The following is a 17,135-nucleotide window of genomic DNA, read 5'->3' as shown; positions in this document are numbered from 1 at the left end:
GATCCTTTGGGAACTAGCCCAGAGGGAACATGAAAACACACATTTTTGGGGTTGAAAATCTTCTAAAACACCTAAAAATTGTTGTAATAGGAAAGAGAATGACTGACATTGCACAGTCAGTAGTGAGCAAATGTGAAATCTGAAGGGAGAAAATGCAAAGAAAATCATTTGGCCTGGAAAGAAGATTCTCCCTGCAAGCTGGGACACACTAATGCCAGTGCCTGTCCTGACCCTGCTTGGTCCCCAGGAGGGATAAACGGGGCCAGCACAGGGCTGGGAGGTGCAGGGGACAGGGAATCCCCAGATGCTCCATCCCCTCATCCTGAGCAGCTCCAGCTCTGCTGCCTCTGTGTGATCCCAGCAGCTGCATCCCACGGTGGGAAGAGCAGAAAACTCCATGTGTGCCCTGTGCCAGATGTCACCTGTGCCACCCTCGTGGCTCTGAGGCACCTCTCCACCTTGGCAAGGTGGCCAGGACCTGATGGGCTCCAAATCCTGCCTTGAGATGCCCCAGGGCAGTTTTTGGGTAAATCTTTTGGGGTATCCCTGCACAAACCCACGGAGGAGAGCAGCCATGGGCAGCAGTGCTCAGCCACTGGGGACAAGTGACAGCCCTGAGGTGCTGCCAGCCCCTGCTCCTCTCTCAGAGCCTGGACTGGAGCCACGCTGTGATTCCTGTTACATCCTGTGAAAGAAATATAAAGAGCTGCCAAACAGATTGAGCAGAGGCAGCTCAGCTCTCCCCCAGCTGCTGCAGGGGCAGCTCAGGCGGGAGCTGAACCCTGGAGCTGCCCCAGCCAGGGAGAGCCGGGCTGTGATCTGCTCACCTGCACCCCGAGTGTCACACTGTCACCTCGAATGTCACATTGTCACCTCAAATGTCACATTGTCACCTCGAATGTCACACTGTCACCTCGTATTTCCAGTGCTGGAGTGCAAATCCCATCAAACCCAGCTCTGTAGACAGCTGGGAAAACAGGGGAAGTTGGGAATAGTCACATGGATGTGGCTGCCTGGGAGTGGGAATGTTTTGTGGCCAGGCACAGGTGAGCAAACATGAAATCTGAAGGGAGAAAATGAAAAGAAATCATTGCCTGGAAAGAATATTCCCCCTGCAAGCTGGGACACACTAATCCCAGTGTCTGTCCTGACCCCTGCACCCCAGACCCCTGCTCACCTGCACCTCAAATGTCACACTGTCACCTCGAATGTCACACTGTCACCTCGAATGTCACATTGTCACCTCATATTTCCAGTGCTGGAGTGCAAATCCCATCAAACCCAGCTCTGCAGAGAGCTGGGACAGCGGGGGAGGTTGGGAATAGTCACTATTCCATGGATGTGGCTGCCTGGGAGTGGGAATTATTTGTGGCCAGTCACAGGAGCAGTCAGAGATTGTAACCGGGCTAAACTTTGTCTCTGCAGATGTTTCAGGGCTGTGTGTCCAGGAAGTGCTTCCCAGTGCCCCCAGGAGCAGGGAGTTTGGCTGAACCCACTCCTGCATCCCTGCCAGGGCTCCTGCATCCCTCCTGGGTCCCCTCCACCAGCCCAGAGGCCATGCCAGGGCACAGAACCCCTGCCCAGCCCTTGGCTCATGCAGCACTGGCACCGAGAGGGGCTGGCATGGCACAGTGTGGCATTCACATTCTCTGAAAAAATCCCTTCACTCAGGATTTTTCTCCTGGGAAGCTCAGAAGCCTTAGAGAAAAGGAAAACAATTTTATCTCATTTGCTTCTCCTGTGCTGTGCTCATGTGGAATGTGGTGGGAGATTGTTTACCCACAGGTGATTGTTTCACTGGATTCTGCTGTGAGTTGTTTTCACTCTTTGGCCAATCAGTGCCAAGCTGTGTCAGACTCTGGAAAGAGTCACAAGTTTTCATTATTATCTTTTTAGCCTTCTGTAAGTATCCTTTCTGTATTCTTTAGCTAGTTAGTTTAGTATTCTTTAATATAATATAGCATCACAAAATAATAAATTAGCCTTCTGAGAACACGGAGTCAGATTCATTCCGTCCTCCCTGCCATGGGGATCCCTGCAAACACAACAGCAGGGGACACAGCTGGGCAGAGCCAGCCAGGCAGGACCCCCAGGATCTGCCAGGACCTGCCAGGATGGCAGCAGGAGCTGCTCTCCCAGGGCTGACCTGCTCCCAAAGGGTTAATCCCAGCACTCGCTCCTCCAGATCTGCTCCGCTGCATCTTAACAGTGATGGGAGATTAATTATTTTAGCTGCAGAGAGCTGACTAGAACGGGGTTTTGTAGCTAAATATACTCTCTCTTTAGGAACCCATTTAATTTTATGCCCTGATGTAGACGGCTGGGCTGGATGATTGGCAAAGAAAGAAGGAGCTTCTCTTCCCCCTCTTCAATTTTTAGCCTGAAAAGCTGCCAAAACACTCGATTTCCTCTCCCCAGGTGGGCCCTGAGGAGTGAACATTCCAGCTGGGGAGCCCAGGAGAGGCACAGGAGGGATCTTCTTCTGCTCCTTCATTCCTCTGGCTGCCCCTGGATCCCTGGAAGTGCCGAAGGCCAGGATGGACGGGGCTTGGAGCAGCCTGGGACAGTGGAAGGTGTCCCTGCCCCTGGAACAGGGTGGCACTGGATAATCTTTACAATTATTTCCCCCTTGAACCCAGCCTGTTAATTCCTTTCAGCCAGGTCTGTCTGCAGATGTGCCTTTCTTACACTTGGTACCATAAAACCCTGTGATAAACCCAAATTATCACCTGCAAGAGTTCCTCTCTTTCCAATGGCTTTGCTGCTCCCTGGTCCCTACCAGTCAGGAATATCAGGATAATTCCTGCCCCATGAGCTGGGGGCACAGTGGGATCCAGCCAGGACAGGACAGAGATGCTGCAAATCTCCTGATTCCTCCAGAACTGGAGAGCCTCTTAAATTCCTCTTCCTCTTTACCTGCTGCTGCTCCTCCCACATTCCTTCGGAAGGAGCTGGGCAATTCCCGGCCTCATCCCTGGGGGTTTGGGTGCCAGGGCTGGGGACACACGGTCTGTGGAGCCAGGGCACCACGGGCAGGTGCCCCAAAGCCACAGGTGCCCGTGCAGGCTGGCGTGGCCAGAACAGACGCCTGGGAGTCAAAGTCTCATTGATTCCAGCTCCACGAAGCAGCAGTGAGGGGGAAAATCCATTTTCCTCCCAGCTCGGAGAAGTGTGTAATTTCCCGGCATCTGTCAGGGCTGTGTGGATCGTTAGAGCAGTTACAGCTCCTCGGGAGCACCGGCAGAGGGGGGAGAGGTTTGTGAGTTTAATTCCTGTACTCCTTGTGGTGTCCTTGCTCCCGAGCCCACAGGCAGCGTGGATGCTCCAGGCAGGCACAAACAGGATGGATTCACCACTGAAGCAGGTTTCCAGGAGGGTTTTGCTGGTGGAATGTTGCCCCCAGCTGCAGCAGTCCCCATGTGGAGCCCAAACCCCTGGCCCAGGAGCCTTCTCTCCCATGTCCAGTTTGGGGGGATTTCCCCATCTCATCCCAGGGCTGGGCCCAAGTGTGGGTGTGGGTGTCTGGTGTCCCCTGGACTGTCCCAGCTCTGCATCCCCTGCCAGCACAGCAGGTCCCTGAGCCCGTGAGCTCAGGCAGCTGGAGCTGGTGAAAATCCTCCCTCCCATCCCTGGAAGTGCCCAGGGCCAGGCTGGACAGGGCTTGGAGTGACTCAGATTAGTGGTTGGTGTCCCTGCCATGGCACAGGGCGTGGGTGAGGTGATGTTTGAGGTCCCTTCCAGCTCAAACCATTCCAGAATTTGGTGATTCCACGTTTCTCTCCTCTCTGCCTTCCCAGCAGAGATGGGTTTGCTGCTGGGAGCAGGAGCTGGGTGGGCAGTGGGAGCAGAGCCTGGTCCTTCCCGGCCACGGCTCCTCGGGCTGGGCACCACTGCCAGCATCCTCACCCAGTAATGAGGGGTTTCCATGGCAACCTTATTTGAGCATCTCGAGTGACACAGATGTAAATTTTAAAATGAAATATTCAGACCACAGTCCTGTGAGCATAAATAAACCCCTGCACATGGGCAATTTAACAGCATTTTAAAGCAGATCCAGGACTCCCCAGGGCCGGCACGGTCTCTGTGGCATTGGGAAATTCATGGCAATGGAAAGAAAAGTGTCCTGACCTCTTTCTGCCCCAGGAATCCCAGCTGCATCCCAGCCTGAGTCCAGAGCAGCAGCAAATCAACGAGGTGTTGGTCACACCTGCCCTGCAGAGGATGTGGCACAGAGGGACAGCCCAGCAGGGACAGCCAGGCGTCCCCTGGAGTGGGAGGAAAGCAGCTCCAAACTTTCTTGGCCTCTGCTGCACTGTCTTCCTGAGCAAAACCTGGGCATCTTTTTCTTCTGGATTGTCTCCTGTTAATTACTCCGTGGAACAGTGCAGGTTTTCCCACTGGAGGCTCCCAGCATTTCCAGGCTGCCACCCACGCTGGGACAGGCACCTTCACGCCTGTGCCAGAGAGGAGAGCAGCTCTCTGTTTTCTCCAGCAGCGAGGGGAATGTTCACTGCAGTCCATCCACAGCCCTCCTGCCAAAAACGAGAGCAGGCTCCCGGTGCTGAAGCGATTTCAGCATTTATTATAATAAAAGGAAGGCCTAAAGGAAGGGGGCCTGGCCCAGCAGGAGCATTCCCACCGAGGATGCTGCAGCACCACTGCTGGGGCTGCTTCAGCAGCGATGCCCCCGATGTTCCAGGTGGAGAGGCACAAGTTCAGTGGGTCAGAAGCCCCTTTTTATCCTGTTTTTTGTCCCTCTGGATTGGTTTCCTTTTGGATCCTTCATTTGCATGAAGGTTTAAGGTGGTTGATTGGCCATTACAGTTCTGTCCAGGCTCGTGGTGCACTTTGCTCAGGTGTGTTATGGCAAGTTGAGGCCCCTATTTCTCACAACTACCCTTTTAAACCCTTTTACAATATAATAACCCAGCTGTGAAAAATGCCAATCACTTGTTTTTAAAATTTTAAAAGTTTAATCATAATAAAATGGTTCTAAAAATAGTAATATAATTAGACTAATAAAAATTTGAACAATTGAGATTCAGACAATACGAGACAATAAAAACAAAGAGTTACGGACAGTCTGTGTACCTTTTTCTGGGCAAAATTACCCCAAAAAAGACCCACGTTAACAGAGGATTAACCCTTAAAAGCAAGAGCCTGTTGCATAGTCATACACTTCATATATGATGCATAAATTCCATTCAAACACAGGATTCTGTCTGGTCAGTGTCAACTTCTTCCTCTTAATCCTAACGGCGTCTTCAGGGCTGAGCACGGCGGGAAGAAGTTCATTTCTTCTGATAATGAGATAAATTCTGGTAAATTCTGGTAAATTCTGGTAAATTCTGGTAAATTCCGGTAAATTCTGATAAATTCTGATAAATTCTGATAAATTCTCGTTCTCTGGAAGATTCAGGTGTCCTGTGGCTGCTATCTCAGTGCAAGCCCTTTCTTTAGAAAAAAAAAGTATCCTACCTAGCATAGTTTCTATTTTAACATTATGTCATAACCTAAACCTGTATTTAACACACTACTTAAGAAAATTAATACAGCCTAACTTTCTGACATAACACATACCATATTCATTTTAATATTTGCGAAAAGCCAATCATAAAACACGCATTTTTTCACACAACTAACAGTACATGCTTAACGATCCTTCAACAATTTTACAGCAGTTTTCTAACCTATTTTTAACACTCCCGTCCCCGTCTCACCTTTGCCGGGAGCGGCTCCGTGCCGCGGGCAGCGCCGGCTCCCGGAGCTCCCACGGGCATGACTCACCCACACCGGATTGCCACGGCTTTATTTGCTTCGAGGGGGAGCCGACAGGATGCTCTTGAGGAAAACGGTTGTTTTTTTTCCTTTCCTGTTGGAAAAAACTTGTTCTGCTGAAACTGTGACTGCGGGGAAACCTGGGATTCGCATCTGCTGCTCGCAGGCAGAGGCTGCATCCGCCTGCGGGGACGCTCGGGAAGTGAAAGATTGTTTCAATTAAGGGTTTTCTGCTCTTCAGGATTCAAGGCCAAAAGCTTTTAAAATCCGAAACCAAACCAATCACAGCCAAGTGTTTTGGTGGACACAATCTGCTTTTTCTCTTCCCACCCAAACTCTCTTTTTCCTCCCTGAGGATGAAACGTGTGGCACACGCTGGGGGTTGGCATGGGAAGGAGTAGGAGAGCAGAAGGTGCCCAGGGTGCCCCTTCCCACCCCCAGCCCTCTGAGGATGGAGGATTACACCAGGACCTGCCTCAATATCCCTGATTTATCCAAGATCCGGATGAACTCGTCCCCAGCTGGGGTGATCCTGCTCCTCCACAGGCGTGCACGGCAGCTCCTGCCAACCCTGCTGCATCAGCCACGTGGAATGGGGAACTCCAGGGGCTCAGCCTGCGGGCAGAGGGTGCTGGGCAGTGCAGGATAAACCCCAGCTCTCCACAAGGGCTTGGGTACGATGCCAGCAGCATCTCTGGGCAGGATTATCCCAGCCCAGCACCCCTGAATGCGCCTGAGCCTGACACAGGCAGAGCTGAACATCACCGCTAATAGTGCCTGGATCAGCTTTATTCATTTCTGCTGCAATCAGATCCTAAACCCTTCCGGACAGTGATTCCTGAGCTGGAGCTCCCGCTGCCCTCCCTGGAGCAGTGCTCAGGCGATACCATCGGCATTAGTAATGGGAGCTGTGATAGGGCTACTCCTGCTTTGCCTCTTTCAGGAGCACAGCAGCGAAACGAGGCCTTTGTGATTATTCCAGCAGCCTTTTATCAGGCATTTGCAGCTCTCTAATTCCTCTAAGCCCCTCTGGCTGAGGTATCTTGGCAGTCAGGTTCTCCTGGTGCCACGGCACCTCTGGAGCAGCAGCGGCGTGTTGGGCACAGCTGCCCACGGGACACGGGCCTGGCTGGGGGTCCTGGGGACCCTCTCGCATGGGGATGAAGCTTTGGGGCTGGGGAGGAGGATTTTGGTGCCTCTGTGCTGTTGCTGCAGGTGGGTGGGTGTTTGGTTCCCTGCCAACACCCAGTGCTGTGTCTGTGTGAGAGGAGATGCTCTGGGAGCTGCTGCCCTGCCACCCCTCCTGTCCTGCTGCCTCTCCAGAGCCTGGTGCCACCAGCCCAGCCCGGGGATGGGGCTGTGCCCCTCTGGCAGCTCCCACACACCTCCCAGGCTCGGCACCGCCGCTTCCACCGTGGCTAAGTATAAACTGTGGGGGCTGAGGCTGGATGGAGACATCCTCCCTCCCCGGAGCCCAGCTTCCTGCAGTGTTTGCACACACCCAGGCACGGCCCAGAATAGACCTGGACGCCAGCTGTCCTTCTGTTAAGGTCACTTTGTGCCCCAAACTGTCCCAGCCCTGCCTGGCCCATCCTGCAGGAGCAGCTGCTGTGCCCACCACGCTGCTGGGCACAGCACAGAGCCCCCCGTGCCACCCTCGGGGGTAGCGAGGCATGCAGGGCCACCAGGGAGCTTTCCATGGGTTTGGAGAAGGATTCCCAGTGCCAAACTGCCCTTGGAGAGCTCCTGATGGAGGTACAAGATAAACCCCTCGTGCATCTCAATAGTGTTTATTTCCTCCAGATTAGATCAAGGTCAGACCATTCAGGGTGACCATTTCTCTTCCAGCAGCTCTGGATTGATCACTTGCACAGAGCAGGATGAGTTTTGGCAGCTGGGGAGGATCCTGTGTGGCCACGATCACCCCATGGGCCTCGGAGGTGGTGGGATGGCAGCTGGAATTCAGATCAGTGGGAAGGATTTTACCAAATCCCACCCTGGCCCTGCAAACATGGAAACCCTCTGCAACCCTTCCTTAAGGCTGGGGATGCTCAGTTCTGCTTCCCAAACGGGCTCCAGGCAGGAATGAGTGGGCAGGGGGCTCTGGGGGCGCTGGGGCAGCACCCAGAGCACAGCTCGGCTTTGGGGGTGGCGATCACTCAGGAGCTGAGATCCACAATCAATTCTCTCCCTGATAATGTGGAACAAGTCCTTATCGATCCCGGATGCCCGTGCCTGCCCCTCCCCTGCTCCCGCCCGGCTGTGTTCCGCCCTCTCCCTTCCCTGGAATGCGTTTGCCCTTTACAAACCCCGGCATGTTTAGTGTCTCATTAAGGAGTCGCTTTACAGAGTGTTTTATTTCATGCTTTGTTAAAGACAGAATCGAGTAAATGCATCCTGGCAAAGGATCTAATAAGGAATTAGTCAGCTTTCCAAAAGCATAAAATATGGTTTAAAGGCACAATCCATTAAGAATTAGGGTTCACATGACAAATAACCCGGGGATGCAGGATTGGTGTTTTCTGGAATGTGTCGGCTTTAAGGACTCAGGATCTTTGACTGTCCTGCTGTGAGCCAGTGCCCCGGAATGTCCCCGAATGTCCCAGAATGTCCCAGAATGTCCCAGAATGTCCCACCATGTCCTACCAGCCAGCGAGCCCCCTCCTCTCCCAGGGCTGTGCTTCCTCCCCTCTGTCTGAGAGCCTCATCCTCTCCCATCATGGACAAAACCTTTTGCTGCAGAGCCCTAAAACTGTCACCGGGGCCATGGGAGAGCAGCCACCGACTGCTCCTCCCGGGCTTGGGGTGGGGGAGGAAGAGAAGAACCCTGCAAAACTCTCAGGGAAGGAGAGCTGCCACTGGCACAGCCTTGGGGACATTCCCCCCATCAGCCCATGGAGGCTGAGATGGAGAGGGAAGCAGACGCACCAAGAAACAAGCAGAGGGTGTGGAAGTTCCTGGTGTGGAACCTTCTGGTCACCCCCAGAAGTGTGGGGACACTGAGGCACCCAGCCTTCCTGCGGGGAGATCACTGAGAGCTGACACAAGCTGGTGGTTGCAGATGATGTGTGTGAAATGTCTCCTGATGCGCTCAGGGAATGGGTGATGGATTTGCCGAACCACTTGCTAATTAAGGAATTAATGCTTTAACTTGTGGCAAACAGCAGGAGAGGCCAGGAAGCCCTCGGGGGCCGGGACAGGTTTGCTGGTGGCTGCAGCAGGGTGAAGGGGCTTGGGGCAGGCACAGCTCTGTCCCAGGGGCAAAGGAGCTGCCCAGGCACCAGCAGAGTGTCCAAGGACTCTCCTGGACCGAGGAGCAGTGTAGGAACTGCCAGAGTTTTGGCAGCTCCATCCTTCAGGCTAATTCCCCAGCTTTTGCCTTTCCCCGTTGCGTTCCTTATCTTTGGTTCTTGCCAGAAACTGCTTCTGTTTTCCAGGAGATGGAGCAAAGTCAGTTTTCAGCGCTGCTCAGTCCCTCTGCACAGGCTGCTTGTGCCCTCCCTCGGGCCCTCTGGGCAGTGGCACCCACAATGTTTCATGATTCACATACAAAAGCTCCATTTTCTCCCTCCTTTTCATTCCAGTCCTACCTTAATTAGCAGAATTTCAGACAGAAAACCTCAAGTTAAATGCAACCCAAGAGTTGTGCTTCTGTTTGAAACACCTGTACTACCGAGGTGAGCCGAGGTTTACCTGGAGTCTGTTTGGGAAGGAAACCCTGACTGCTGCTCCGGCCCCCATCCCATGGAGAGCTGGTGCTGTGGTGGCCACGTGTCCTGGCTGCCACCACAGGCATGTCACAGCAGGCATGTCACAGCAGCTGGAGCTGCTTTAGGGCTCAGCTGGTGCCTGGCAGCCCCAGGCCAGCAGAGGGGCTGGGGGATTGCAGACCCCCTGTGCCCACAGAGGGACGGAGACCCTGCGTTCCATAGGCTCCAAACCCTCCCAGGGGACACGAGGGGGCTGGAATTATGGTCTTTAAGTACCGTGCATTAAGTGCTTTCCCTGGCAACTGCTGTTTCCATGGAAAGCGTTGACTCTCGGGCGCTTTGCGGCATCTCGCACAGCTCCCGGCGAATTCCAGCCCGTGGATCACAGCCAGGTCACCCCACAGCAGGGATAAATCTGTATTTATGCAATTACCCCCTGGCCAGAGCGGTGCTGGGTGGCTTTGTTCTCTCCCTCTTTCCTGCCCATCCCTGTTCCCAACAAATGTTGGGTTGGGTTGCCCAGCACGGCGGTGCCTGGGTGTGTTGTGCTGTGGGGGCCGCTTGTTCCTTCTTTGGGAAGTGGTGGGTGTTCCTGCAGCTTCCCGGGGGGCTGATTTCACACCAGCAGCACACGAAATTTCTAATTTCATGCCCATTTTTGCCCAAGTCCCACTTCTCCCTGTTTCTTGCAGACAGCGGATCGGGGGCAGCGCTGGTGCCGGCCAGCCCGGACCCTCTGGCTGAGGATGAACCTGTGGAGAAGATGGGAGGTGGAGCTGCAGAGCTGGGACACAGCACGGCTTTGACTGGTGGAGCTGAGGATTTTGGGCATGCCCTGGGTTCAGGCCCTGGAGCTGGGGAGCAGGGGAAGGGCACTGCCCTCAACCTCCTGCCAGCCCCAGGAGAGACCACGCCGCCCCTGCCCACGGCCGCCGCTGCCCCCAGACCTGATGCCAAGCAAACTTCCCCTGTCAAGAAAAAGCCACCGACTCTAAAGCAAGTAAACACGGGAAGGAAACACCCAAGGCTGAAGCCCACCCCAGCAGGGCCCCCTGGGACTGCCTCCCCCTCCAGCCCACGGAGCTCCAGGCTCCCCACGGCTGCCCCAGGGCTGCGGGTGCCAGCAGAGGACACGGAGCAGAGCCCCCCAGAGCTGCCCTGGGTGGAGCAGGCCACCACCAGCCGCCCTACTCTGCAGATCTCCCCTTCCACCCTGCCCCCAGCTGTCCCCCAGCCCTTCCCTGACAGCACGGGGGATGCTGGGGAGGCTCCGACCGCGGCTCCCGCTGGCGCTGCCGTCATCCCAACCAAGGGCGCGGAGAGGGACGCGCACGGCTCTGCGCCAGAGGAGAGCCAGGAAACCACCACGTCCACCATCGTCACCACCACTGTCACCACCACGGAGCCCACCCCGGGTGAGCTGAGCTGGGCACAGGGCTGTGGCACTGGTGGGGAGAGCAGCACGCTTGTGTTTAGGCAGCCCCCCTCCAAAATCAGGACACCACCCGGGTTTGGGGGCTGCCTAAAATCTGCTCTTCATGCATTTTGTGGTTGGAGGGAGGAAACACTTGTCCTGGCTGGGAGAGCTGGGAGAAGGCTTCAGGAAGAGCTCAGAGCTCTTTCCAGTTCCTAAAGGGGCTTCAAGAGAGCTGGAGAGGGAATTTAGACAAAGGGCTGGAGTGTCAGGAGAAGGGGGAATGGCTTCCCACTGTCAGAGAGAAGGGTTAGATGGGATATTGGGGAGAAATTCCTCCCTGTAGGGGTGGTGAGACCCTGGCACAGGGTGCCCAGAGAAGCTGTGGCTGCCCCTGGATCCCTGGAAGTGTCCAAGGCCAGGTTGGATGGAGCTTAGAGCACCCTGGCTTAGTGGAAGGTGTCCCTGCCCATGACAAGGGCTGGGCTTTAGTGTCCCTTCCAACCCAAACCACTCTGTGTTCTGTAATTCCATGGGATCACTGATGGGGCAGGGATTGCTGGGTTTTGGGGGGTGGGAGTGCAGTGCCCTGGGTGTGACCCCGCTGTGTGTCCCCTCAGTGCTCTGCAGCATGAGCTTCCACGACCCCGAGGGCTACATCGACTCCACGGATTACCCGCCGCTGCCCCTGCACGGGTACCTGCAGTGCACCTACAACGTCACCGTCTACACCGGCTACGGCGTCGAGCTCCAGGTGAGCCCTGCCCGGGGCTGTGCCCACTGCCAGATTGTTTATTTGTTTTATTGTATATTCTTGGTCGTATTTTTAACAATACAATTGGTTATTGTACTTGCGTTGCCCCCAGAGCAAGGAAGGAATGATGAATTTGACTCCGTGTTCTCAGAAGGCTAATTTATTATTTTATGATACTATATTATATTAAAGAATACTATACTAACTATACTAAAGAATACAGAAAGGATACTTACAGAATGCTAAAAAGATAATAATGAAAACTCGTGACTCTTTCCAGAGTCTCAGCACAGCTTGGCCCCAATTGGCCAATAAGTTAAAACAATTCACATCAGAAGCCCAATGAAACAATCACTTGTTGGTAAACAATCTCCAACCACATTCCAAAGCAGCAAAACACAGGAGAAGCAAATGAGATAATATTTTCCTTTTTCTCTGAGGCTTCTCAGCTTCCCAGGAGAAAAATCCTGGGCAAAGGGATTTTTCCAGAGAATGTGAATACCACAACTGCTCACTGCAGCAAATGGTGCCAAGCCTTGGGCACCTCTGCCCTGGGCACCTTCCCTTGATAAAACAGCTCTTTCTGGGGAAAAAATATATTTTTTTCTGAGGCTTTGAAATAAATTAACTCAATGAGGGAGCTGGAACATCCTGAATGTCAGCGATGATCAAACTCTTTAAATGTCACGCAATTAATTTAACCAAGAGACGCTGGCAGCAGGTTGTTAAAAAGGCACTTGGTGGGATAGGGCCACCAGCTCCCTGCCCTCTGCACCCCCTGTTTGCTGGGAGGGTTTGGGTGGCTCTGGGGTGAGGAAGCCCAGGAGGGCAGCCCAGGTTCCTTCTCTGGCTGGGGCAGGTGCCCAGCAAATGCCCACCCGTCAGAGCAGGGGGTCTCACCCAAGCTGATGAGCACCACTGCACCATCAGCTCCCCCCAAAATGAGCATCCCTCAGCCTGGTGAGGCTGCAAGCAGGGCAGGGGTCTCTGCCCATTCCAAACCCTCTCCAGGTGAATCCAGCCCAGGGTCTCCATGCTGCCTGCAATCCTTTCTTGTGATTTCCCCCTGTCACCATTTGCATCCAATTTAAATCCCTTCACTTTGAATTTGTGTAATTAAAAGGAGCTGGAGTTCCAGCGGGGCTGTCCCTGCTGTCCTCCAGGTAGGCACAGTCAGGGGCTGGCCACGAGGCCACCGTGGCTGCCAGCCCTGGTGGGGAGGTGGCCCTGGGAGCAGCAGTGGTACAGGCTGAGCACTGCAGGGTCTGAGCAGCTCAGCCACTTCTCCATGGCAGTGGAGAAGGAGCTGGACACAGCAGCTGTCTCCTGAGATCCACAGGGTGCTGAGGACAGGCTGCTCTGCTGTAAATTCGCCTCTGTCCGTAATCCATCAGGTGACACCACTCCTGACCTCACTGCGTTGCGAGCTGAGGTTTTAATGGAGCATAAAATTGGCCTCTTCACCCCCCCAAGCTTTGCATTTTGCTTTGCTGATGCTTTGGAGCGTTTCAGACAAATTAAATCACAACAGCAGGTCGGTGCTGGTGGAGCATGGCCTCCTCTGCAGCTGGCAGTGCCCTGTGCTGCAGCACCACGGGCTCAGGGCTGGGGGTGAATTCCAAAGGGAAGGCACTGGATAACCTGAGCTGTGGGGTCCCATCAGAGGGGTTTGGGTTGGATTCCCAGCTCCTGTGGCAGGGGAGGTGCTGCCTCTTACCCTGGGGATCTCATTAAAGGCATCTGCAGGAGCAGAGAGAAACCCCTGGGGCAGGAGCCCCTGCATGGGCAGTCACCTCTCCCTGCAGGGCTGTGGGACAGCCTGGGGGTGACAGAAATGCCTGTGGCATTCCAGCCCTGCCCAAAACTGCTCCTGCAGGCACTGGGAGCCATGCAGGAGGACACGGGGACACTCCACTTCCTTTGGAGCCAGACCCTCACTCGGTGCAGGGAGGACACAAAGCCTGGATGTCGGGCATGGTCCTGGGAAAGGCTGGGAGCTGCCCTGGGCTGTGTGAGAGCTCGGGGTCCCTGCTCAGCTCACTGCCCCTCCTTGCACCCCTCTCAGCATTCCAGGGAGAGCTGTGTCCCTGCCTGTGCCAGCCCTGGCAGCTGGGAGCAGCCAGCTCTCCGAATGCTTCGTGAACTTATATTTATTTTTAAAATCCTTGAATCTTCTTGGCAGGAGATAGAATTTCCCTAAAGAGGTTTTTCCAGTGGGTGAGCGAGGCTGGCAGGCTGGCTCGAGGATCCCTGCTGCCTTCCCAAGGCTCTGCAGGAGCTGCTGTGGGTGCAGGCAGTGACTGAAGTCAGAGCCCGTGCTCCCAGCCCCTGGCAGGAGCTCGCACATATGGTCCCTCTCGCAGGGCTGACGGTCCCTGGCGCGGGGCCACGGCAGTGTCTGCACTCTCTGCTTACTCCAGGCTCCTCTGGGAATGCCAGCCTGCTGCTGGCACAGGGAATGGCACTTGTGGTGGCACCCTGCTCCCCTGGCTTCACCGGGGGGAGGCTGCTGGTGGAACTGAGTGTGTGTCCCGTGACACCCAGCACTGCTCCCCAGCTTCCTCCCTTCCGCAGAGCTCTGCCTGCTCCAGCTGCTCCCCCGAATCCCCTTCCCAATTTCCCAGAGTGATTTGGCTCTGTGTCATGTGCGTGGTGCCACCAGCACCGGAGGGACCCAGCTGGGGAACAGGTTTGGCTTCAAGCAATTGCAGAGCAAAATCTGTTAGAAACACCTTGGAAAAATCTTTGCAGGGAGCCAGACCCAGCTGGAGAAGCAAAGCTCTGTCCCAGTGGGAGCTGGGCGAAATTTCTGGCATCGTATGGAGCCTGCTTGGATCCTTGGACTCCAAATTATTCACCTAAATAACACCTAATTTATCCCATTTATTAATAACCAGATCTGAGCCATCCCACCAGGCACAGTGTGCGCTGGCCATGCTGTGATAGGGCACGTTTTTGGGGCAATATCTGGAAAAGAAGAAATGACCCAGGGCAGGCTGGGGGTCAGAGTTGTAAGTGCTCCAGACAATGCTTTTCCCTGCCAGGACCCAGCTGGAAAAATAAGGCCAAATCAGCTCCTCTTGGATTGAAACATGGGCTGGGGTGAACCCAGGCATGCCCCGAACCAGCCTGGGGATGTTAATCCAGCTTTGCAGCGAGGAACAAACTTTTCCAGGGGTTTCCTCCAGGAGCAGGCTCAGGATGCTGAGGGCTGGGGGTGGCTGCATGCAGTGCCCTTGGCGTAGGGCACATGCCAGCCCTGTGTGCCAGGGGGAGGTGGGCACGGCGGTGACAACAGCCACAAATCCCTGCAGTCACAACATCGTCGGGAGCGCTCCCAATCACGGCTGGGCTGGTGCTAAATATAGAGCCCCGGGCCTCACACACTCAGGGAAACAAACGGTCTGATGAGCATCTTTCTGCTGAAATATGAGCCCATTTATTAAGCTAAATGGACGTGAAATGTAAATGTGAGGTTACTGCTCAGCTATTTCCAAATAATAATTAAAGCCTTTTGGAACTACTCATTAGATGCACTTGCTGAGTGGCTCCCCAAGCGTTCCCCAGTGGGGTGAGGGATCCTGGGGAGGTTTCCTGGTGCACGGGGTGGCTGGTGAGCACCAGACCCCGAGGAGTGCCCTGGTTTTGTTGCAGCACTGTGCTGGGCTGGGATGTGACCACTGGGGTCCCCACAGCTCTCAGGTCTCTGCTCCCCGCAGGTGAAGAGCGTGAACCTGTCAGATGGGGAGGTCCTGTCCATCCGTGGCGTGGACGGCGATGCCCTGGTGGTCTTGGCCAACCAGACCCTTCTGGTGGAGGGCCAGGTGATCCGCAGCCCCACCAACACCATCTCCGTCTACTTCCGCACCTTCCAGGACGACGTGGTGGGGACCTTCCAGCTCCACTACCAGGGTGGGTGTGTCCCCAGCGTGGGCAGGGGGGTTTGGGGTCAGTCCCACTTGGCTGCAGGGTCAAACCAGTGGGCTGTGCCCCCACAGAGCAGCCACGCTCCTGTTTCACCCCCAGAGCCCGGGCTGGGGTGGGTTGAGGTGTTGTGCCCAGGGCAGAGGGTTCAGTGTGCCCTGGTGTCCCCAATCCCAGTGCTGGCTGTGCCTCTCACACCTGCCTTGCCCCGTTTCTGTCCCCGTGCAGCAGCTCCTCCTGCACACACTCACACTGCCAGTCTATTTTTTACCTCGAAGAGCTTTAAAAAATAAATGAGTTCCAGCAAATTATTTTTAAAATAGAAACTGGGTCTGGGCAGGAGCAGTAACAGGTGGGGAAGCAGCGGCAGTGGGGGGTTGGCGGTGCTCTGCTGCTGCTCTGTGTGACACGTGGGCACATCCAGCACGTCCCCACGGGGCGGCTGGAAGCAGCTGAGCCCTGAGCTCCCAACGTGTGCCTGTTCCAGTGTTTATGCTGAGCTGCAACTTCCCACGGAGGCCTGACTTCGGAGAGGTGACGGTGATGGATCTGCACTCGGGTGGCATCGCTCACTTCCACTGTCACCTGGGCTACGAGCTGCAGGGCCCCCGCATGCTGACCTGCATCAATGCATCCCGGCCACACTGGAGCAGCCCCGAGCCCATCTGCTCAGGTACCTGCACGTGCCAGCCCCGTGGTGGGAAGCTGGGCCCCACAGAGGAAAATATGAGTGCTTGTCTTTGCCCCATGAGATCAATGTTGTCTTAAGGGGGTGTGGAGCAATGCCCAGCCCTGCACGGGGCATGGCCTGAGGTGCCACAGGTGGTCTGACAGCAGAATCTGTCCCCTCGTTAGGCAGCAAAGGAAATTAAGATTTTATGTCTGTGTGTGAGTATAAATATGCATTTGTGAGTATAAATACGTACAGACAGAGCAAAGCAGAGCCAGGCAAGTTGTCTGTGCCCTGGGCACTGTGAGGAGAGCTGGGCAGAGGGCAGCACAAATGGCACCGTGCCCATCGCAGCGGGGCTGTGCTCTGTGTTGCAGCTCCCTGTGGAGGGACAGTGCACAATGCCACCATCGGCCGCGTGCTGTCCCCCAGCTACAGCGGGAACCACTCTGGCAGCATGTACTGCGTGTGGGCCATCGGGGCCCCCCCGGGCCAGAAGCTGCACCTGCACTTTGAGAAGCTCCTGCTGACTGAGAAGGACAGGTGAGGCTCCAGGAGCTGTTTCCTCACAGCCCTGGCACCAAGGGGGCTTCTTCTGCACAGGGTGAGGAGCAGGGCCTGTTCCTGGGCACTAAATACAGAAAAATGGAATTATTTGGGTTGGGAAAGCCCTCTGAGATCATTGAGTTCAACTGTCCCCCAGCACTGCCAAGGCCACCACTAAACCATGTCTCCACATTTACATGACTGTTAAACCCCCCAGGGATGGGAACTCCACCACTGCCCCTGGCTGCCTGTTTCAATGCTTGTCAGCCCTTTTGGGAAAGAAATTTTCCCTGGTATCCTTGTTATCCAGTCTAAACCTTCCTTGACACAAGCCATTTC

At 55.0% G+C, this 17,135-nt stretch overlaps 1 protein-coding gene across 2 annotated transcripts in view; it reads left to right on the top strand.

The window, feature by feature from the left end:
* The window catches only part of SEZ6L (seizure related 6 homolog like), a 38,496-nt gene that overhangs the window by 12,838 nt on the left and 8,523 nt on the right, over positions 1–17,135 (top strand). For both annotated transcript variants that reach the window (XM_064392138.1, XM_064392137.1), the window contains exons 2-6: positions 10,181–10,903; positions 11,523–11,656; positions 15,376–15,568; positions 16,068–16,253; positions 16,628–16,793. In XM_064392138.1, coding sequence (XP_064248208.1) covers positions 10,181–10,903; positions 11,523–11,656; positions 15,376–15,568; positions 16,068–16,253; positions 16,628–16,793 — 1,402 coding nt within the window. The remainder of the gene's footprint in view (positions 1–10,180; positions 10,904–11,522; positions 11,657–15,375; positions 15,569–16,067; positions 16,254–16,627; positions 16,794–17,135) is intronic.

Source organism: Passer domesticus, chromosome 17, assembly GCF_036417665.1.
Source record: "Passer domesticus isolate bPasDom1 chromosome 17, bPasDom1.hap1, whole genome shotgun sequence".
In the NCBI taxonomy this organism is placed as follows: Eukaryota; Metazoa; Chordata; class Aves; order Passeriformes; family Passeridae; genus Passer; species Passer domesticus.
This window is presented reverse-complemented; position numbering and strand designations above follow the sequence as displayed.